The sequence below is a fragment of the Salmo trutta genome, chromosome 18, assembly GCF_901001165.1.
Source record: "Salmo trutta chromosome 18, fSalTru1.1, whole genome shotgun sequence".
NCBI lineage: Eukaryota > Metazoa > Chordata > Actinopteri > Salmoniformes > Salmonidae > Salmo > Salmo trutta.
This window is the reverse complement of record NC_042974.1, coordinates 46,847,326-46,870,353: the sequence shown is the minus strand read 5'-3', so window position 1 is coordinate 46,870,353 and position 23,028 is coordinate 46,847,326. Positions and strand designations below refer to the sequence as shown.

At 42.8% G+C, this 23,028-nt stretch overlaps 1 protein-coding gene across 1 annotated transcript in view; it reads right to left on the bottom strand.

The window, feature by feature from the left end:
• Window positions 1-1,258: 1,258 nt before the first annotated feature.
• Window positions 1,259-23,028, bottom strand: part of crtac1b (cartilage acidic protein 1b) — a 62,421-nt gene continuing 40,651 nt past the window's right edge. Inside the window, exons 6-15 of the mRNA XM_029698806.1 lie at window positions 13,637-13,771; window positions 13,363-13,508; window positions 9,098-9,234; window positions 7,357-7,439; window positions 6,881-6,981; window positions 6,580-6,748; window positions 5,874-6,019; window positions 2,581-2,623; window positions 2,247-2,390; window positions 1,259-1,908 (exon numbers count right to left, since the gene is read on the bottom strand). Of these exons, the coding sequence (XP_029554666.1) occupies window positions 1,781-1,908; window positions 2,247-2,390; window positions 2,581-2,623; window positions 5,874-6,019; window positions 6,580-6,748; window positions 6,881-6,981; window positions 7,357-7,439; window positions 9,098-9,234; window positions 13,363-13,508; window positions 13,637-13,771 (1,232 nt within the window). The 3' untranslated portion in view covers window positions 1,259-1,780. The remainder of the gene's footprint in view (window positions 1,909-2,246; window positions 2,391-2,580; window positions 2,624-5,873; window positions 6,020-6,579; window positions 6,749-6,880; window positions 6,982-7,356; window positions 7,440-9,097; window positions 9,235-13,362; window positions 13,509-13,636; window positions 13,772-23,028) is intronic.

The window sequence follows — 23,028 nt, the reverse complement described above, 5'->3', positions numbered from 1 at the left end:
ATCGCCAAGCAGCTTGGTGAGAAGGTGAGAACAGTTGGTGCGATTATTCGCAAATGGAAGAAACACAAAAGAACTGTCAATCTCCCTCGGCCTGGGGCTCCATGCAAGATCTCTCCTCGTGGAGTTGCAATGATCATGAGAACGGTGAGGAATCAGCCCAAAACTACACAGGAGGATCTTGTCAATGATCTCAAGGCAGCTGGGACCATAGACACCAAGAAAACAATTAGTAACACACTACGCCGTGAAGGACTGATATCCTGCAGCGCCCGCAAGGTCCCCCTGCTCAAGAAAGCACATATACATGCCCGTCTGAAGTTTGCCAATGAACATCTGAATGATTCAGAGGACAACTGGGTGAAAGTGTTGTGGTCAGATGAGACCAAAATGGAGCTCTTTGGCATCAACTCAACATGTTTGGATGAGGAAGAATGCTGCCTATGACCCCAAGAACACCATCCCCACCGTCAAACATGGAGGTGGAAACATTATGCTTTGGGGGTGTTTTTCTGCTAAGGGGACAGGACAACTTCACCGCATCAAAGGGACGATGGACGGGGCCATGTACCGTCAAATCTTGGGTGAGAACCTCCTTCCCTCAGCCAGGGCATTGAAAATGGGTCGTGGATGGGTATTCCAGCATGACAAAGACCCAAAACACACGGCCAAGGCAACAAAGGAGTGGCTCAAGAAGAAGCATATTAAGGTCCTGGAGTGGCCTAGCCAGTCTCCAGACCTTAATCCCATAGAAAATGTGCTCAAGAAGAAGCACATTAAGGTCCTGGAGTGGCCTAGCCAGTCTCCAGACCTTAATCCCATAGAAAATCTTGGAAGGAGCTGAAGGTTTGAGTTGCCAAACGTCAGCCTCAAAACCTTAATGACTTGGAGAAGATCTGCAAAGAGGAGTGGGACAAAATCCCTCCTGAGATGTGTGAAAACCTGTTGGCCAACTACAAGAAACGTCTGACTTCTGTGATTGCCAACAAGGGTTCTGCCACCAAGTAGTAAGTTATGTTTTGCAGAGGGGTCAAATACTTATTTCCCTCATTAAAATGCAAATCAATTTATAACATTTTTGACATGCGTTTTTCTGGATTTTTTTGTTGTTATTCTGTCTCTCACTGTTCAAATGAACCTACCATTAAAATTATAGACTGATAATTTCTTTGTCAGTGGGCAAACGTACAAAATCAGCAGGGGATCAAATACTTTTTTCCCTCACTGTATCTATCGGTGCATTCTAGAGGGAATAGTGTGTGATATATAGACACAGACACACTGAAGTCCAGGTCTAGTCCAGCTGATGAGGTGGTGTGAAGGACTCTGCAGTTCGTTGTTAACTCCTTAACTCACAGCAGCATGCTCCCAGTGTGTGTGTGTGTGTGTGTGTGTGTGTGTGTGTAATTCTACAGTTCAGAGGGGGCTGGGAGCTAAGTGTTGACAAACAGAAGTCCATGAAAAGTCCATGAACAAGTGAAGAAAGGAGGAAGAAGTCCATGATTTGTTATGTATGAGAGGAGTGAAGAGAATAAGAAATGTTCATGGAGAGCTCGTTTTGAGAGTGAAGAAAGGGAGTGAGATCTATGATCAGTTTGTTTCAGGACGAGTGAAAAGATGGTAGATGCTTCCATGATCAGTTCATTTTCCAGAGGAATGAAGATAGAGAAGAGACTTTCATGTTCAGTTTGTTTTCGAGAGTCACTGTACACTCCCCCAGAGAGAGGGAGGAGAGCGAAGGAGGGAAGGTTCCAGAGTGAAGTGGAGAGGAAGTGTGTAGCAGCTACAGTGGTCCGGTTTGCAGACGGGAGGAGAGGAGAGGCAGCAGAGAGAGAGAAAGAAGCCAGAGAGAGAAGCCGGCCCATCTTCGGACCCCCGAGGAGCGTGTCCCCCCAAAGTAAGCTACCTGAGCTGCAGAGAGGCACAAAGAAGACAGAGAAAGATTAATAACAACCATAGATTAACTCACAGTGCAAAGCCAGTGCAAACAGTAAGTCATGCAGGTACAGGGATGCTGAGAGGAGAAAAGTAGTTTGGAGAATGTTACGATCACTCGTTGAAAGGACTGTAGCCTCAAAAAACCTATTTCGGTTGGGAAGCTATATCTATTGTATACCGTAGCCCATTCTAGCCTAGTCCCAGATCTGTTAGTGCTGTGTAGCCACTTTTTATGGTCAAACATGACATGGCATTTACAAGAGATGGCAAGACAGCACAAACATATCTAGGACCAGGGTAAGCCCACTCACCCACGCAGGCCGATCCATCATCGTTGGGTTCAAAGCCCTGGTTGCACCTCTTATTGGCACGACACTTGTGGCTGCCATAGGTGTTAGTGCATACAGGACGGTCAGTGGGGCACACAGAGGGGAACTGGGTGCACTCATCCTTATCTGGAGGGAAGGAGGAGGGAGAGGAGGGAAAGAATGGGACGGGTAAAGGGGGAAGGGAGGCGAGTGGGAGGAGAGGGAGAGAGAAGGAAGGTAGTGGGAGAAGATGTTTATTGCAGGGAAAGAGAGGCAGGATAGCACATTGGCAAACAGGACAGGGATTGTTAAAGACGTATAGTCGGGCTCAACCTACCTGTGCACCGGCCATTCTCATTCATAGCAAACCCTTGGCCACACTGTAAGAAAGGGATACACCTTCAATACTGTCTCGGTGAAAACGAGAAACTGTATCATCTTATAACACAAGATCTTATGATAAGTACAGAATACAGTCACTGGACAATAATTATTAACAACGAGAGAGAGAGAGAGAGAGAGAGAGAGAGAGAGAGAAACTACATTATGTACGGGGTCAAAGGACTCAGCCACTTGCTTTGAAGTCCCATTGTGTGGTTTGAGATCACCCCAATACACAACAGTGGACACACATTTGACCCCAATAACTACCGGGGGATATACGTCAACAGCAACATTGGAAACATCCTGTGCATTATCATTAACAGCTGACTCGTACATTTCCTCAGCGTAAACAATGTACTGAGCAAATGTCAAATTGGCTTTTTATCAAATTACCGTACGACAGACCATGTATTCACCCTGCACACCCAAATTGACAAACAAATAAACCAAAACAAAGGCAAAGTCTTCTCATGCTTTGTTGATTTCAAAAAAGCTTTCGACTCAATTTGGCATGAGGGTCTGCTATACAAATTGATGGAAAGTGGTGTTGGTGGAAAAACATTCAACATTATAAAATCCATTAACGCAAACAAGATTGGCTAAAAACAGACACATTTCTTTCCACAGGGCTGGGGGGTGATCCAGGGATGAAGCTTAAGCCCCACCCTCTTCAACATATACACTACCATTCAAAAGTTTGGGGTCACTTAAAAATGCCCTTGTTTTTGAAAGAAAGCTATTTTTTGTCCATTAAAATAACAGCAAATTGATCAGAAATACAGTGTAGACACTGTTAATGTTGTAAGTGACTATTGTAGCTGGAAACGGCAGATGTTTTATGGAATATCTACATAGGCGTACAGTGGCCCATTATCAGCAACAATCACTCCTGTGTTCCAATGGCACGTTGTGTTAGATAATCCAAGTTTATCATTTTAAAAGGCTAATTGATCATTAGAAAACCCTTTTGCAATTATGTTGGCACAGCTGAAAACTGTTGTCCTAATTAAAGAAGCAATAAAACTGGCCTTCTTTAAACTAGTTGAGTATCTGGAGCATCAGCATTTGTGGGTTCGATTATAGGCTCAAAATGGCCAGAAACAAAGACCTTTCTTCTGAAACTCGTCAGTCTATTGTTGTTCTGAGAAATTAATTCTATTCCATGCGAGAAATTGCCAAGAAACCGATGATCTCGTACAACACTGTGTACTACTCCCTTCACAGAATAGCGCAAACTGGCTCTATTCAGAATAGAAAGAGGAGTGGGAGGCCCCGGTGCACAACTGAGCAAGAGGCCAATACATTAGTGTCTAGTTTGACAAACAGACGCCTCACAAGTCCTCAACTGGCAGCTTCATTAAATAGTATCTGCAAAACACCAGTCTCAACGTCAAAATGTAAAGAGGCGACTCCGCAATGCGGACCTTCTAGGCAGAGTTCCTCTGTCCAGTGTCTGTTCTTTTGCCCATCTTAATCTTTTATTTTTATTGGCCAGTCTGAGATTTGTCTTTTTCTTTGCTACACTGCCTAGAAGGCCAGCATCCTGGAGTCGCCTCTTCAATGTTGACTTTGAAACTGGTGTTTTGCGTGTACTATTTGAGGTGGAAACTGAGCTGTACTTCCTAACCTCCTGTCAAATGTATGACCATATTATAGACACATATTTCCCTCAGATTACACAGATCCACAAAGATTTTGAAAACAAATCCTATTTTGATTAACTCCCATATCTACTGGGTGAAATACCACAGTGTGCCATCACAGCAGCAAGATTTGTGACCTGTTGCCACAAGAAAAGGGCAACCAGTGAAGAACAAACATCATTGTAAATACAACCTATATTTATTTGTATTTATTTTCCCTTTTGTACTTTAATTATTTGCACATTATTACAACACTGTATATAGACATAATATGACATTTGAAATGTCTTTATTCTTTTGGAACTTATGTGAGTGTAATGTTGCCTGTTAATTTATTTTGTTTATTTCACTTTTGTTTATTATCTATTTCACTTGCTTTGGCAATTTAAATACATGTTTCCCATGCCAATAAAGCCCATTCAATTGAAATGTAATTGAGAGATGGGGGGAAACAGTGAGAGAGAGAGAGAAACAGTGAGAGAGAGAGAGAGACTGCCCACAGAATGAGGTGGAAACTGAGCTGCACTTCCTATCCTCCTGCCAAATGTATGACCATATTAGAGACACATATTTCCCTCAGATTACACAGACCCACAAACAATTCGAAAACAAACCTGATTTTGATTAACTCCCATATCTACTGGGTGAAACACCACAGTGTGCCATCACAGCAGCAAGATTTGTGACCTGTTGCCACAAGAAAAGGGCAACCAGTGAAGAACAAACACCATTGTAAATACAACCTATATTTATTTGTATTTATTTTCCCTTTTGTACTTTAATTATTTGCACATTATTACAACACTGTATATAGACATAATATGACATTTGAAATGTCTTTATTCTTTTGGAACTTATGTGAGTGTAATGTTGCCTGTTAATTTATTTTGTTTATTTCACTTTTGTTTATAATCTATTTCACTTGCTTTGGCAATTTAAATACATGTTTCCCATGCCAATAAAGCCCATTCAATTGAAATGTAATTGAGAGATGGGGGGAAACAGTGAGAGAGAGAGAGAAACAGTGAGAGAGAGAGAGAGAGAGAGACTGCCCACAGAATGAGGTGGAAACTGAGCTGCACTTCCTATCCTCCTGCCAAATGTATGACCATATTAGAGACACATATTTCCCTCAGATTACACAGACCCACAAAGAATTAGAAAACAAACCTGATTTTGATTAACTCCCATATCTACTGGGTGAAACACCACAGTGTGCCATCACAGCAGCAAGATTTGTGACCTGTTGCCAACACCATTGTAAATACAACCCATATTTATGTTTATTTATTTTCCCTTTGTACTTTAACCATTTGCACATCGTTACAACACTGTATATATACATGATATGACATTTGTAATGTCTTTATTCTTTTGGAGCTTCTGTGAGTGTAATGTTTATGGTTCATTTTATTGTTTATTTCACTTTTGTATATTATCTACTTTACTTGCTTTGGCAATGTTAGCATATGTTTCCCATGCCAATAAAGCCCCTTGAATTGAATTGAGAGAGAAGGGGGGGGGGCAGTGAGAGGGAGAAAGAAACAGTGAAAAAGAGAGAGAGAGCGAGAAGGAAAGAGTGAGATAAAAAGACAGTCCTTACCTCTATCTCTATTTCAGGTGTGCCCTCCTCCTCCTCTCTGGGATAGGGGATCTCCAGGACAGAGTTGATCTCACTTGGTTCCAGAGGCCTGGCTATTGACTTCCCATCTGGCCAGTACACCTCAACATTAGTGGCTATGTCTTTACCTGGAGAGACAGGTAAGAGAGACAGGTAACATCACCAAAACATCCTCATAATGTTCCACAACATTGTCAGAATGTTTACATAATGTTCCCGTAAAATCCCCATAATATTCCTTTAATGTTTCTATATCATATCAACACACACACACACACACACACACACACACACACACACACACACACACACACACACACACACACACTAGTCTGAACCGGCAGAAGTTAACTGTCTTGGCTGGACTATGGGGATGAGGGGCTGGAGAGGGGTTTCTATCCAGGCCCTACAGCTGCTGCACCTGCACCTGCCTCTCCCTCTCCCTTCCACCTCCTCCCCCCTCACCTCCTCCCCTTTCTCTCTTTCTCTCCCCCGGGCCTCCAATCAGAAGGGGTATTAAGGCAATGCTTTCCACATGGATCTGTCAATGCTTTCCACACACACACTCAGTCTGTGTGCACACTGCGTGTGTTTGTTTCCTACGTGCATGTGTGTGTGCATGAGCGTACATCTATATGTACCTGCATGTGTGTGTGCATGAGCGTACATCTGTATGTGTCAGACCTACCGAGCCCAAAGTGTGCTACAGGCTCCATCTCACAGAGGTATCCGGAGCCCCCGTCGATGATGCGTGTGTGTGGACCACTTCTCTTGGTGTAGACCACTACCTTCGCCCCCCGGGCATACGCCCCGTACTGGGTACGAGGGATAACACGCAGCCACGAGTTAGTGGACCCCTGAGAGAAAGAGAAGGGGGAGGGGGGGGAGCAGATTAAAGGAGATGTGTGTGGGATACAACATCTTGAATTACAATATGGCGAGAGAACACACAACGAGAACACGCGGTCAGAACACACACACAGTGGTACCTGGTTGACTCTGTAGATAGAGAGAGGCTGTGCAGCACTCTCTCCATGAGATACCAGCAGGTCCAGACGTCCGTCTCCATCAAAGTCTGTTACTGCCGCCCCTGATAGACGACAACACATACACACATGCAAACACTTAGAACACACACATCGAACTAACGGACACAGGTCACTGAGAGGACACGAACATACAACACAATAAGAATAATAAGAGAACACACATTGAGAAAAGAGGCTGATAAGGAGCTAGGATCAGAGTTGCCAGAGCTGATTAGTCAAGTTTACAATCTCAAACCACAGATATCTAGCACCATCCCTTGGAGGAAGTAGGAATTACACTATTTAATCAATGTGTGTCACACATTTACAGTGTAGAATAGGTTAATGATAAACAGTTCATCACAGTATAAGCCTAATAGGTATTTCTACCCCCCATACACATACACCTGTGCACTCCCCTGACCCCCAACCCTCACCTGTTCCTCGTCCTTCTGGCTCGGCTGCCTCCCCCACATTCAGCTCCTCAATCTGGGGGTCCCCATGTTCTCTCCTAGTTACCCTGCCATAGCAACCAGATATCTGTTAAACTCCCCATAATAACCCAGGCCCAGCTACCATCACTCAGGGTGCATTCTGTTGTTCCCCATGTGGGACTCGAACTCACAACATTCTGCACAGCAACAAATGCCCCTCAAAGCCAACCACCTTAGTCAAAAAAAGCAAGAGACTAGTCCATGGATCAACTTGATTCAGCCTTGGGCCAATTTGTTCTTGAGTGCATAGTCGGGGGGCCGGAACTGAATGCCAAATCATTTTTACGATTGCAAATTGACCACAAGAAGCCAAAACAGATATAATATTTCAAACCTTGCTTACATTTGTATACGATCACTTGTCTATTATGCGTGGGAATACTTGGGAACATATTTCCAAAATTAAAATGACTTGGACCTGATTTCCTGGTGTTTTTACATACTTTTATGTCCAACAATAAAACAATATATATAATACAAAAATTCTACTAATTTGTAGATTGCAAATTGACCGCAAGAAGCCCAAACAGATATAATATTTGACTAAAACAATAATTTACAACCTTGCTTGCATTCATATGTGATCATGTGTCTCTCTATTATGGTGGGAATACTTAGGAACAGATTTCCAAAATGTAAATCACTTGGAGCTGATTTCCTAGTGTTTTTACAGTCTTTAATGTCCCACAATGACATACAGTTTCAAAATATATATATTTTTTGCTCAGAAAACCTTCGGGGGGGGCAAATAAAACCACACGCGGCCAGATTCGGCAGGCGGGCCGCCAGTTGGAGAACCCTGGACTAGCCTGTCACTCTCTGAATGACAGTTGCCTTTTAGATCTCAGTGATGTCACTGATTTACTCCAGCCAACACACTTTGGATGAGTTTCATATCCACTACACATTTGTAATGTTGGATGTTATGAAGCACAGCAGCTATTTTGTCCTGATTATCCTGGCATGGACAAGTTCAATCATTTACTCATCCGGTACTAATCACTGTCATTTCCCTCGTAACATCTCATAGTTTGGACAGCGCCTCACCTAACAAAATGTTCCATATTGAGATTGGGTCACAAATGTGTTTTTCTATCAACTTTATTCAACTTCAGAACATTGTCAACTTCGAACATAATGCAGAGGTTTTCAGCGCACTCAAACCCAGTACAACGTTGATTGATTCAATCAATTAGCTTCAATGAGGACAATAGTTCAAGCTGGGTATTTCATTGCCAGACAATACATAACCGTTAATTTGGTGGATTCTGTTTCATGATTGAAACTTCAACTCAGGTTTTAATATGGTACAAGTGGAGCCTCGGGCTTTGGATGTTGGATCGATCACCATTTCAAACCACAGATATCCTGCATAGCTACAAAGGGGACACACACATGAGCACACAAACACACACACCACTAATAGTCACACGTCTGGGAATATTCAGTCATTATGACTACTTCCTGACTACAGAAATGCTTTAAGTCCAAAATAACTGAGGAATTAGAGATCTGACATTAACAAATGTTAGCTAAGATTTGAGGCTCAAATTTACATGGAAATTAAATTAGTTTAATTGCTTTTTGGAACTGATGATTAAACTGATATATTTCATGTGTGTGAGTGTGTATGTGTGTGCGCGTCTCCGTGCATGTGTCTGTGTGTGTGTGTGTGTGTGTGTACCTGAACAGTCTGTTGGATGACGACCCTCTGTAAGCAATGTTATTAAAGAACACCTCTAGTTCGTTGTCGTTGTCGAAGTCTGCAGCGATGACCGTACGCACCGGAGACGGCATGGAGAACTTCTGAGACGCTATGTCCTGGGGAAGGGAGATAATATGTTAACACACAGACACACACAGGAACACACACACGAACGCACATATGCATGCACGGCATGCGTTTACATGCAAGCACACACACCTCCACACACACACACACCTCCACACACAACAGGAACACCAGGAGACCAATGTAACATTATGGGATACTCACTATGTACACTCACTCCAGGTAGCTAACATTACACTATGGCGACCTCATGGGGTTTAGGCAATGTTTCGTGTTGATATTACATACACACTGGGGGATATTCCTGTTCATAAAATTGTATTTCTGTAAATGTACTATCTGTCGAGCGGGAAAACTCTCAACCAAACCCAAATAGTGGGTCACTCGGTCCTGTCTGCAAGCATTTTTAATTTGTTTTCTTAAAAGGGTAATAAATGTGCAATTGTGGTCAAATGTAATGAAATGTGACTGCTGGACTCACTGTGAGTATGGATAAGCAAAGTGAGTCATGTGTAGTTGGTCTGCTGAGTAAGCTGGTGTAATGCTGGGCTGTAACAAAAACCAGCACATCCTATCCAGGACCAGGCATAGTGTCAACTGTTGTAGTATTTGGGAGGCTCAAGCCCAAACTATTGTACTGTTCTACAACACTAGGGGAAGGGAGTCTTCATTTGTTGGTTAGCTGAGACAGGTGATTTAGTACTGGGCTCGTGGAGTGGAGGCTGTTATAGCAGCAAAGGGGGACCAAATCCATATTGATGCCCATGATTTGAAATGAGATGTTCGACGAGCAGGTGTCCACATACTTTTGGTCTTGTAGTGTACATGTTCCTCTCCTCTTCCTCCTCTCTCTCTCACCTCTATCTCCTCCCTCTCTCCTCTCCTTACAGTGTTTACTCCCTGTGTTAATTATATGGATCATAAAGCCTAAGGGGAGGGCGGAGAGGAGGAAAGCGGGGAGGGAGGGGAGTGACCTTCTACTGTTTAGGTGAAGGAGAGGCGATGGCCAAGTGAGGGCATGAAGGAGGGAGGTGAGGGGAGGAAGAGCGAGGAAAGAGAAAGAGGGAGAGAAGGAAAGGGAACGAGGGAAGAGAAGAAAGGGGCAGAAAGTGATCTTCTGTTGTTTAGGTGAATGAGAGGATGGAAAGGCCCCCCAAAAAAGGGAGAGGGGAGAGAGAGAAGTTGACAAGAGAAGAGAGGGAAGGGAAATACAGAAAGGGTGAGATAGGGAAGGGGAGATAAAGAGAGGGGCAAAGGAGATGGGGTGAGGTGCTCTATACTGGGAAGAAGTAGCCTGGCGGCCCACGTGACTCACAGTGCAGGGAGAGTTGTGACACACTGGTCTAGAAAGGAGGCCTTGATTGGTTCTCTCAAATGTTTTTTTTTTCCTCTGGGGTTGAGACCTCAACTTGTTTGGATTTGAAAATCCAACCGTTGTAATGGAAGGGGCGACGCTCAGGGCTGTGCACAATAAGTGGGTATTTGAGCGAAATAGAAAGAGGAGAGCCAACCAGTAAAAAGTACAGCCCCCTTCATTATCAACGCATTATGCCGACAACATCAATGAGCCATCCCAGACTGAAGCCAGCAGGACTTGGAGAGTTAGTTGTTAGCCAGACTAGGGAAGAGGACCAACTACTTAGTCAAATCTCAGATTTGTTCAATTCAAATCAACTACTGTAAGTCGCTCTGGATAAGAGCGTCTGCTAAATGACTAAAATGTAAATGTAAATGGAACATGATAGTGATTTTCACTGAATCCCTGCTGACATATTTCATATCAAGATGCCCCATTAGCTCACATCATGTCTTCTGAGATTTATGCTTAGTTACGGTTGGTGGGGCTGGGAGACATACTGCTAAGATGAGTGTCTGTGCCTGTGTTTTTGCGTGCATGTGTGAGTGTGCAAGTGTGTGTGTGTGTGTGTGTGTGTGTGGTCGCTGCAGCCATAGAGTTAAAACAGCCCTAATCGGCACTTTCCCCTATTCCCCCTGTCCATCCACTGTCCAGCCAAGCTGCTGCTTCAGCTCCTTTTATTCAGTACATTACTGGAGTGACAAAACACCTTAATTACCAATGCCAAAGGTCAACCCAGATACTGTGTGTGAGAGAGAGTTTTGAGGTTGTGACAGCAACTATGTGAGCTAATTCTGGTATTATAGTCATTATGTCCTGGGATTTCCTATGGTCTTCGTTTGTGGAAGTCTCAGCTTTTCATATATGTATATATATTTATAGTTTGTAGCTCAAACCATTCTGACTCTACAGACATTATTGTAAACAAATACCTGGGATCCACCCTTGTCTCACAAACCCTGCTCTAGTTCAGCCCCTGTTAACCACACAGACTCATGGTTGGTATCTACGGATGAAATAGACAAATCCAATGGTACAACCCAGAAGTCTGTAGGTCAAACAGACAATGTTTAAAAAGGGGTTAAAAGTCCTACTGCACAAAAATATGAAAGCAACATGGTAAGTGTTGGTCCCATGTTTCATGAGCTAAAATAAAAAATGTTGTGCACAAATTTGTTTAAATCCTGGTTAAGTAACGTTTCTCCTTGGCCAAGATAGTCCATCCACCTGACAGGTGTGGCATATTGTAACGAGTGCGCTGAGAGTTGGAAAGCAAATTCAGGGAGTGAGTGTTTTAATAAATAAAAGAAACAATGAACACGAAACAAACAACGCACCGACAAGAAAACAGAGTCAATAACACCTGAGGAAAGAACCAAGAGGAGAGACAGATATAGGGAAGATAATCAAGGAGGTGATGGAGTCCAGGTGAGTGTCATGAGGCGCAGGTGCGCAAGACGATGGTGACAGGGGTGCGGGCTAATCAGCAGTCTGATGACCTAGAGGCCAGAGAGGGAGTATACGTGACACATATCAAGAAGCTGATTAAACAGCATGATCATTACACAGGTGCACCTTGTGCTGGGACAATACACGGCCACTCTAAAATGTGCAGTTTCGTCACAACACAAAGCCACAGATGTCTCAAGTTTTGAAGGAGCGTGCAATTGGCATGCTGACTTCAGAAATGTCTACCAGAGCTGTTCCCAGGGAATTGAATGTTCATTTCTCTACATAAGCCGCATCCAACAAAATTTTTGAGAATTTGGCAGTACGTCCAACCGGCCTCACAACCGCAGACCACGTGTAACCACGCCAGCCCAGGCACTCCACATCCAGCTTATTCACCTGTGGGATCCCCTTAGACCAGCCACCCGGAGAGATGATGAAACTGCTGAGTATTTCTGTATGTAATAAAGCACTTTTGTGGGAAAAAACTCAGATTGGCTGGGCCTGGCTCCCCTGTGGGTGGCCCTGGCTCCCAAGTGGGTGGGCCTATGCCCTCCCAGGCCCACCAATGGCTTCTCACCTGCCCAGTCATGTGAAATCCATAGATTACGGCCTAATTTATTTATTTCAATTGACTGATTTCCTTATATGAACTGTAACTCAGTAAAATTGTTGCTTGTTGCGTTTATATTTTTGATCAGTATAAATCACGCCGGTGCGATGGTGGGACTCATTGGATTAACAGAAACATCAGCCCAGCCAAGGTTTATGGGGTTTGTGGTGTAAGGCCTCACTGGGACAGCTTAATCCCTGACAACACACACACAAAACACACACACGCATACACTGGAAACTAATTTAATTAGCTATTTTACTTTTAACTACAGTTAGAAGTAATTGATAAATCATCAGCCGAAAGTATTTAAGACCATAAAAATACATTGATAATAATGGGATTCAGGATCTAAATAGCTGGGCTTTGTTCAAGCCTAGAAGGAAAGTAGCCATTGATTATTTTCAGAGGAGACAGAGCAGCAGCAGCAGTGTGTGCGTGCGTGCGTGCGTGCATGTGTGTGTCAGAGGAAGGATCTGCTGTACCCTCTAGAATCATTAAGCACAGTAGCTGAAGGTTAGCTAAGATCAATGTACTGCTCAATAGAACAAACGGTAGGATGCTAGTTGATTACTGTGCTTGAACCTTTGTTACTGTACCTTGAAGCTGTGTGTGAGCCTACTTTCTGTAACTTGAACCTGTGCTGAAGTTGTGTTTGTACCTGTCTATCAAACCTTGAACCTGTGCTTGAACCACAGTACCATACGTGGAATCTGTGTTTAAACCTGTGTTCCATACCTTGAACCTGTGCTTGCGGTTGTTGCCCAGCTGTAGGTAGAGTCGATGTGGCCCGTTCCAGTTTCCGTAGACAATGTCCATCTTTCCGTCTCTGTTAAAGTCAGCTAAAGTCACCCCTCTACCGTGTTGCATGGGGTCTTCCACACCTGGTACACAGAGGAGGGAACTCCCATTTTAACTTTTAAAATGAAAAACACCACAGTAATACATGGTGTGGCAATCAAAATACATAGATAAACCTGTTCAATTAGCTGTCTCTCCATCTTTCTCTCACCTGCCTGCTGAGCCACGTCAGTGAAGGTTCCGTCTCCATTGTTTACAAACAGGAAGTTAGGTCCGTACTCGTTATCACAAAACACATCAGACAAGTACTGGCTAACAATGGGACCTACAACCACACCACGGCCACCTGGAGAGAGAGACAGAACACAGCTCATTACACAGGTCATTACACAGGTGCACCTTGTGCTGGGACAATACACGGCCACTCTAAAATGTGCAGACAAGTCTGACTCTGATGTCACACCCCGAGAGAGAGAGAGAGAGAGAGAGAGAGAGAGAGAGAGAGAGAGAGAGAGAGAAGAGAGAGAGAGAGAGAGAGAGAGAGAAAGAACACATCTCACAATCTGACTCACACCTCAAGAGAGAAAGAGATGAGAAATTGGTTTTATTGATTTTTAAAAGTAGATGGAACATAATGGACAGTAACAACATAAATACAGCAACAAGTTACATTGATACTATCCTATGCAATAGCTGTTAAGCAATATATGACTTCCACTTCAAAAGAAAGAGTTGGAGGGCCAGAAGGCTATGGTGTCTACTTGGGTGTTACAAAGAGTAAGCCCTTCAGGGGCTACCCCGAAAATAGCAACAGAGGGATCTGGGGCAATTTCCTTATTGCATATATTTGAGAAAGTCTGAAATATAGAGGACCAGAATGGAACTAGTGCTGGGCATGACCAGTATGTGTGATACAGCGTGGCGGGTGCCTGATGGCATCTAGAGCAGGTTGGGTCTATTTCTGGAAACAATCTGGCAAGTCTACTCCTGCAAAAGTGTAGGTGATGAAATACTTGAAACTGTAATAACCCATGTCTAATGCAGATAGAGGATGAGTGTATCCTGTCAATTGCAGAATGCCAGGTCATATCGGAAATCAAACTCTTCCTCCCATGAACGCTTTACATGGTCAAGAGTGGGGCATGCCATATTCTGAATATTGTCATATAGCTTAGAGTAACGATGTGCGCTGAGAGTTGGGAAGCAAGTTCAGGGAGTGAGTGTTTTAATAAATAAATGAAACAAACACGTAACACAAGCAACGCACAGCCATGACCCAGGAACAGAAACAATAACGCCTGGGGAAGGAACCAAAGGGAGTGCCATATACAGTATAGGGAACACTCACTCCCTGAACTTGCTTCCCAACTCTCATCCTACTTCATTTGCACATGCTGTATATAGATTTTTCTACTGTATTATTGATTGTATGTTTGTTTATTCCATGTGTAACTCTGTGTTGTTGTATGTGTCAAACTGCTTTGCTTTATCTTGGCCAGGTCACAGTTGCAAATGAGAACTTGTTCTCAACTAGCCTACCTGGTTAAATAAAGGTGAAATATAAAAATAAAAAGGTAATCAGGGAAGTGATGGAGTCCAGGTGAGTCTGATGACGCGCAGGAGTGCGTAACGATGGTGACAGGTGTGCGTCATAACGAGCAGGCTGGTGACCTAGAGACCGGAGAGGGAGCACACGTGACACTTCGAAATGTTTCCCTTTACATAGGGATCCAGGTTCAGACATTCATTGAGCCAGCTGGTGGGTGGGAGAGATGGGAAAATCTTTCTTGTAAAGTTACGAATCTGCAGGTACCTGAAAAAGTGTGTCTGAGGTATACTGTGCTCTCTAACTAGATGTTCAAAGGAGGTAAATATACGCTCATGGAAAAGGTATTTACACTCTTCAATCCTTTCTGAAACCATAGCTGGAAGGCTGTGTCTATGAGGGAAGGTGTGAAGAGTGGGTTGGAAATAAAAGGCATGGATGAGATAGCTTGTCTATGTCCAAAGTGGATCCTAAACTGAGACCATATCCTGAGTGAACTTTTCACAGTAGGGTTGTTTGAGTGGTATTGAATGCTCAATGGTAGGGGTGCACAGAATAAGGAGACTGGGGATGATGTTTGACACGAGTGCTTTTCCATAAGGGACCACACCGGTTCTTCCCCCTCTAAAAATGTAGAGACCCAAAAGGTTATCTTGTGAATTTTAGCAGCCCAATAGTAATGGAGGCAATTGGGTTGGGCAAGACCCTCCTCTCGTTTCTGTCTCTCCAAAAACACTTTACGCAACCATGGGATATTTTTATTCCAAATGAAAGTAGATGTCTATCCAGTTTAAAATATATATATTTTGCAATAAAGACAGGAATAGTCTGAAATAGATACAGGAATCTTGGTATGATGACCATCTTGACCAAGTTGACTCAGCGAATGATATGGGGAGCGATTGAGGTCTTGCTTAGCCTTCTCCAAGGCTGGCTTGAAATTACATTTCAACAGGTCTTTCAAGTTCAGAGTCACACAGAACCCTAAATATGTGAAAGTATTGATCCAAAGATAGATCTATTGCTTGCTTATTGAGCAGAAAGAGTAAGCTTTTTGTGAAATTGATTTTGTAACCTGAAACATTGCCAAATCTGGAGATGATATCAATAGTGATTGGGATAAACGTGATGGGGTCTGAGATATACAGTAGGAGGTCGTCAGCATACAGAGACAGTTTGTGGACCTGCCCTCCTCAACTGTCATCCCTGCGCCACCTCTCAGGGAGATGTCTAGGGGTTCGAAGGTTATATCAAACAGGAGAGGACTCCTGCGGACAGCCCTGACAATTTCCTCTATGCAGGGAGAAATATTGTGAGAGTGCTGTTAGTATGAACAGATGCTTGAGGAGCTGAATATAGGGCCTTTATCCACAAGACAAAAGTAGGGCCACATCCAAATCTTTCATGTGCAGTAAAAAGGTATTCAAATTCTATACGGTCAAAGGCTTTTTGGCAATCAAGAGAGATCAGGGATTCTGGAGTGGGGGAAGAATTTGGTGAGTAAAGAACATCCGCCCTTGATAAAGCCTGTCTGATAAAGCCTGTCTGATCGGGGTGTATTATTGTAGGCATAACCACTTCTAATCGGATAACCAGAGCCTTAGTAAGTATCTTACAGTCACAGCAAAGCAGGCTAATGGGGCAGTAGGACTCACATTTCAGAGGGTCATTCCCCTTTTTCAGGAGGACTGATATTACAGCCTGCGACATGCGTGCCTCAGCATAAACGTTGCATAATAAGGGGGTCAGCTTAGAAGATAATCTTTTGTAAAACTCAATTGGGTAACCATCACCGCTTTTCATTGATTTTATTGACTGGTCAATCTCTGCTACAGAGAGGGGCTTCTCAAGATCAGATGTATTGTTTGTGCTGGCTCTAACCAGAATAGAAAGAGGAGTGGGAGGCCCTGGTGCACAACTGATCAAGAGGCCAAGTACATTAGTGTCTAGTTTGAGAAACAGATGCCTCACAAGTCCTCAACTGGCAGCTTCATTAAATAATACCTGCAAAACACCAGTCTCAACGTCAACAGTGAAGAGGCGACTCCGGGATGCTGGCCTTCTAGGCAGTGTTCCTCTATCCAGAGTCTGTGTTCTTTTGCCCATCTTAATCTTTTATTTTTATTGGTCAGTCTGAGATATGGCTTTTTCTTTGCAACTCTGCCTAGAAGACCAGCATCCCGGAGTCACCTCTTCACTGTTGATGTTGAGACTAGTGTTTTGCAGGTACTATTTTGCAGACAATATTTTAATCAACATTTTAAAGAATACACTGGGAATTTAACACTTTTCCTAGGGTAGACAATGGCAGTAATTATTAGTGGCATGTACTCATGTATGCCAAGGGAACCCAGCCTTCCCCAAAAAATGTACCAAGAAAAAAAAAAAAAAAAAAAATCTTTTGTCTCCGTGTTTCATAATTTTCCTTCAGTTCGCAAGAGCCTGAATGTATCTCACCGGAGAAAGCATGTTATTGCATCCAACTTTTGACATTCATTGTGTTATCTTGTTTCTATATCTGCACAGCTTCATTCATGTATATGCATTTTGCATATTGCTATTGATGTTTAATAATTGTATATTCATGTTGCAATTTATTAATATTAAAGCAGTTAATAACTGAAATACGCATTCATGTACTATCATTATTGCTTGTTATTATTTGCTATTTCTCAGTTTCCATGCAGAAAAACATACATACTACATTTGCCACAGGCTGGCCAATCCAAACCAAAGCCAATTTAGACAAGGATCACAGACTAATGCCAACTGACCTGTCAATCATATCATCTAACGTAATTGTACTGTGACTCAAGCCATCTGAACAACCTTCCATGTACCATCATCTGAATATAAAAACTCAGGTCAGAGACATTAGCATAATGGATGACTGGTGGATCGCATTGAGCCCTGAGCTGAAGTCTTGTACAAGTTTTGTATTAGTGCTACTTCTAACATTAGCAGTATGTTATTTCTATTCATGTCAAATATAATACCATATGTCCCTTGATTTTGAAGAATATGAATATGATAAATAACTTACAGATCTTTGAACTGTCTTACTTTATCAATATAAAAATGTTAAAGACCTGTTAATGGTTTGTCATTTGATAATTTGCAAAGAAAAAAGTTAAAGCATTTGAAGCTTCAATATCATGTCTTTAAAAAGCACTTTTGTACTCGTTAATTATTATCCTGGACAAACGTATTTTCACAAAACTATATTTTCTCATATCCTTTGTTTGAGCATAATACAGTACATTTGACCTTTTGGAATGATCTATGAGGAGTTTATCAGCACACCATATAGGAGCAGGGAAAATACAAAAAGAAGAGGGACGCCCATTTACAGTATTTGGAATCTCCAAAAGAAAGGATCTAATTTTGCATGAAACAGGACTCGAAACACCATAATAGTGTTTTCAACCTTTTCCGGGTTACTACTCGCAGTCTCTGGCAAGGTGTTTCACAACTTTTGGCTATGTGGTGTTACGACACACCATGTCCTGTTTCAGAACACCTTAGGATGAATGTTTCAGTCAGTGGCGACCCCTCATTCAGGGCAGGTGGGGCAGAGACCCACCTGTTTTGAGCCCCACCTGTTTAGCTAAAAAAGAAATAAAACCAAAAAGAAATGTTGTTGCCTGTTTTGCATGTTATTTTGGCAAACAATGTCAATATATATATTTAGTTAATACACTCATGGTCTCTTTTATTGCTTTCTTGAGGAAGGCAGCTCCAAAATGCAGATGTTTCAGCCAAGCTCAGGCTTTCTGTGGTGGAGGGGCAGCCAGCGGAATATACAGAGCGTAGGGGTTGGTAATCTTATCTAGTTGCGCTGTGATTGGCTCAGTGTTCTGTCACTCATGGGGACACTACATCACAGCAAAATCTACAGGGAGAGGTAGAAAGTTCAAGCCCTGGCCTCCCGAGTGGCGCAGTGGTTTAAGGCACTGCATCGCAGTGCTAGCTGTGCCACTCGAGATCTTGTTCGAGTCCAGGCTCTGTTGCAGCCGGCTGCGACCGGGAAACCCATGGGGCGGCGCACAATTGGCCCAGCATCATCCAGGTAAAGGGAGGGTTTGGTCGGCAGGGGTGTTCTTGTCCCATCACACTCAAGCAACTCCTGTGATGGGCCACGCACATTGCACGCTGACACGGTCGCCAGGTGTACGATGTTTCCTCTGACACATTGGTGCGGCTGGCTTCTGGGTTAAGCGGGCATTGTGTCAAGAAGCAGTGCGGCTTGCCTGGGTTGTGTTTTGGAGGACGCATGGCTCTCGACCTTCGCCTCTCCCGAGTCCGTATGGGAGTTGCAGCGATGAGACAAGACTGTAACTACCAATTGGATACTGGGGGAGGAAAATGGGGCAAAAGTAAAAAAGAAAGTTCAAGCGCCCTTGGGTGCTGCCTTAGATTTATATTAGAAGTGTCCATCCAAGAAGGCTCAAGGTCATTGGCCACAGATAAAATTACAGTTCAAGTCGGAAGTTCACATACACATTAGCCAAATACATTTAAACTCAGTTTTTCACAATTCCTGACATTTAATAATAGTAAACATTCCCTGTCTTAGGTCAGTTAGGATCAGCACTTTATTTTAAGAATGTGAAATGTCAGAATAGTAGTAGAGAGAATGATTTATTTCAGCTTTTATTTATTTCATCACATTCCCAGTGGGTCAGAAGTTTACATACACTCAATTAGTATTTGGTGCATTGCCTTTAAATTGTTTAACTTGGGTCAAATGTTTCGGATAGCCTTCCACACGCTTCCCACAATAAGTTGGGTGAATTTTGGCCCATTCCTCCTGACAGTCAGATTTGTAGGCCTCCTTGCTCGCACACGCTTTTTCAGTTCTGACCACACATTTTATATAGGATTGAGGTCAGGGCTTTGTGATGGCCACTAAAATACCATGACTTTGTTGTCCTTAAGCCATTTTGCTACAACTTTGGAAGAATGCTTGGGGTCATTGTCCATTTGGAAGACCCATTTGCGACCAAGCTTTAACTTCCTGACTGATGTCTTGAGATGTTTCTTCAATATATCCACATAATTATCCTGCCTCATGATTCCATCTATTTTGTGAAGTGCACCAGTCTCTCCTGTAGCAAAGCACCCCCACAACATGATGCTGCCACCCCAGTGCTTCACGGTTGGGATGTTGTTCTTCGGCTTGCAAGCCTCCCGCTTTTTCCTCCAAACATAACGATGGTCATAATGGCCAGACATTTCTATTTTTGTTTCATCAGACCAGAGGATGATCTTTGTCCTCATGTGCAGTTGCAAACCGTAGTCTGGCTTTTTTATGGCGGTTTTGGGGCAGTGGCTTCTTCCTTGTTGAGCGGCCTTTCAGGTTATGTTGATATAGGACTCGTTTTACTGTGGATATAGATACTTTTGTACCTGTTTCCTCCAGCATCTTCACAAGGTCCTTTGCTGTTGTTCTGGGATTGATTCGCGCTTTTCGCACCAAAGACATTCATCTCTAGGAGACAGAACGTGTGTCTCCTTCCTGAGCAGTATGACGGCTGCGTGGTCCCATGGTGTTTATACTTGCGTACTATTGTTTGTACAGATGGACGTGGTACCTTCAGGCGTTTGGAAATTGCTCCCAAGGATGAACCAGACTTGTGGAGAGCTACATTTCTTATCTGAGGTCTTGGCTGATTTCCTTAGATTTTCCCATGAAGTCAAGCAAAGAGGCACTGAGTTTGAAGGTAGGCCTTGAAATACATCCACAGGTACACCTGAAATTGACTCAAATGATGTCAATTAGCCTATCAGAAGCTTTTAAAGCATGACATCATTTTCTGGAATTTTCCGAGCTGTTTAAAGGCACAGTCAACTTAGTGTATGTAAACTTCTGACCCACTGGAATTGTGATACAGTGAATTATAAGTGAAATAATCTGTCTGTAAACAATTGTTGGAAAAATTACTTATGTTATGCACAAAGTAGATGTCCTAACCGACTTGCCAAAACTATAGTTTGTTAACAAGAAATTTGTGGAGTGGTTGAAAAACGAGTTTTAATGACTCCAATCTAAGTCTATGTAAACTTCCAACTTCAACTGTATGTTAAATTCTGTTATATCTACCGTAGCTTTGATTGGACTGATAATTTCAACATCATACTTTCAAAATCTTAGCTAGCAAGCTAGACAAGCGGACAATCTACTGGCAAATTCTTTTCAATCTTTGTCATATGAAGAGAAATTATAGCTAAAATGTATCGGTGCTCATCGGCCATTTGGCATAAACATTACACAACAATTTGGAAATCGCAAATTCAACAAATACTATTTTGGAATGAATCAGCGGCTAACTGCAAGTGTTGCAAAGGAATCACTGTTTTGCTTACCCTGCTATTCAGTGGAGAGGGTGTGTAGTCCAAGTCTGGTTTTAAGGGTCTCTTTTCCAAGCTTAAAAGGATAAAAATTCACACGCAACACCATGGGCCAGAAAAAGTTGAATACATTGGCCATGCTGTCATTCCTAGGAACTGGAAAATCTCAGACTTCAGTGAGTTCAAGACAACTGGCAACACAGAAAAAAACGACTGAAGAAGAGCTCCGAGCTCCGACCTGAAGATCACTGACGTCATGATTCAACCTTGTTTTTTTTCGCGGAGTTCCCAGTTGTCTTGAAAGCACCATAAATCCAGAGAATGACAGACTTTGATGACAAAGTTTCATGACAAACTTTGCCCACAAGAAGGACCGTGCACCACCTTCCTGTTCAAGTGAGCACAGCACAACGGTGACTCCAAAAATGACTTGTATGCTGCTGAATAAATGATGTAAAATGCCAGGGAGATATGTATACTGTAGCTTAGAAAGTAATACTAAATGTATGTTGTGTAGTAAGCTGTTAGTAGCCCATGTGCCACACCCTAATAACTTGGTCCCTTTACCCCTCATAACTTAGCCTACTGTTCTGACTTGGTGGTGCACATGTAGCCTATAACCTGTTTTAGAGAAATGTCATCATCGAATATTGTAAGAGCTTTCATTGTCTGCCTATATTCCCCCTTTATTTATCTGACAGCTCTGACTTGGTGTACTGGGAGATTACTGTAAGAATGGCCCATGTTCTGAATTCTGTCGTTGTACATTTTAGAAGTGCTGAACAAATAGTTTTGACTACATCCGTCTTATTGACTACGTTCGTCTTAGCTCGCTCATTGATGTCTTAATCAAAATTATGGATTACATCTTATCCGCTCATAGTTCCCTTATGCCATAGTTTGTACAGCTCAATTGTCAGTAGAAACCACATTTGTTTTAGCGAGTCAGCCATCTAAGATTTGTTTTTTAAAACGGTAGTAAATGAGGCTGAATTAACTGTGCCGCTGCCAGACAAGGCTCCGCAGATAGCCAGGTGTAGTGGTGGTAAGGATTCGCTCCATGGTGCTGAAAAGACAGCTCTGCTGTTGGGACAGCTCTGAAGCAAGCTTCCAGAAAATTGGAACGGAAATGGCGCCACACCAAACTGGAACACTTCCGACTACCTTGGAAAGACAGTACCGTGCAGTATCGAAGAGCCCTCACTGCTGCTCGATCATCCTATTTTTCCAACTTAATTGAGGAAAATAAAAACAATCCGAAATTTATTTTTGATACTGTCGCAAAGCTAACTAAAAAGCAGCATTCCCCAAGAGAGGATGGCTTTCACTTCAGCAGTAATAAATTCATGAACTTCTTTGAGGAAAAGATCATGATCATTAGAAAGCAAATTACGGACTCCTCTTTAAATCGGCATATTCCTCCAAAGCTCCGTTGTCCTGAGTCTGCACAACTCTGCCAGGACCTAGGATCAAGGGAGAAACTAAAGTGTTTTAGTACTATATCTTGATGAAAATAATCATGGCCTCTAAACCTTCAAGCTGCATACTGGACCCTATTCCAACTAAACTACTGAAAGAGCTGCTTCCTGTGCTTGGCCCTCCTATGTTGAACAGAATAAATGGCTGTCTATCCACCGGATGTATACCAAACTCACTAAAAGTGAAAAGTGGCAGTAATTAAGCCTCTCTTGAAAAAGACAAATCTT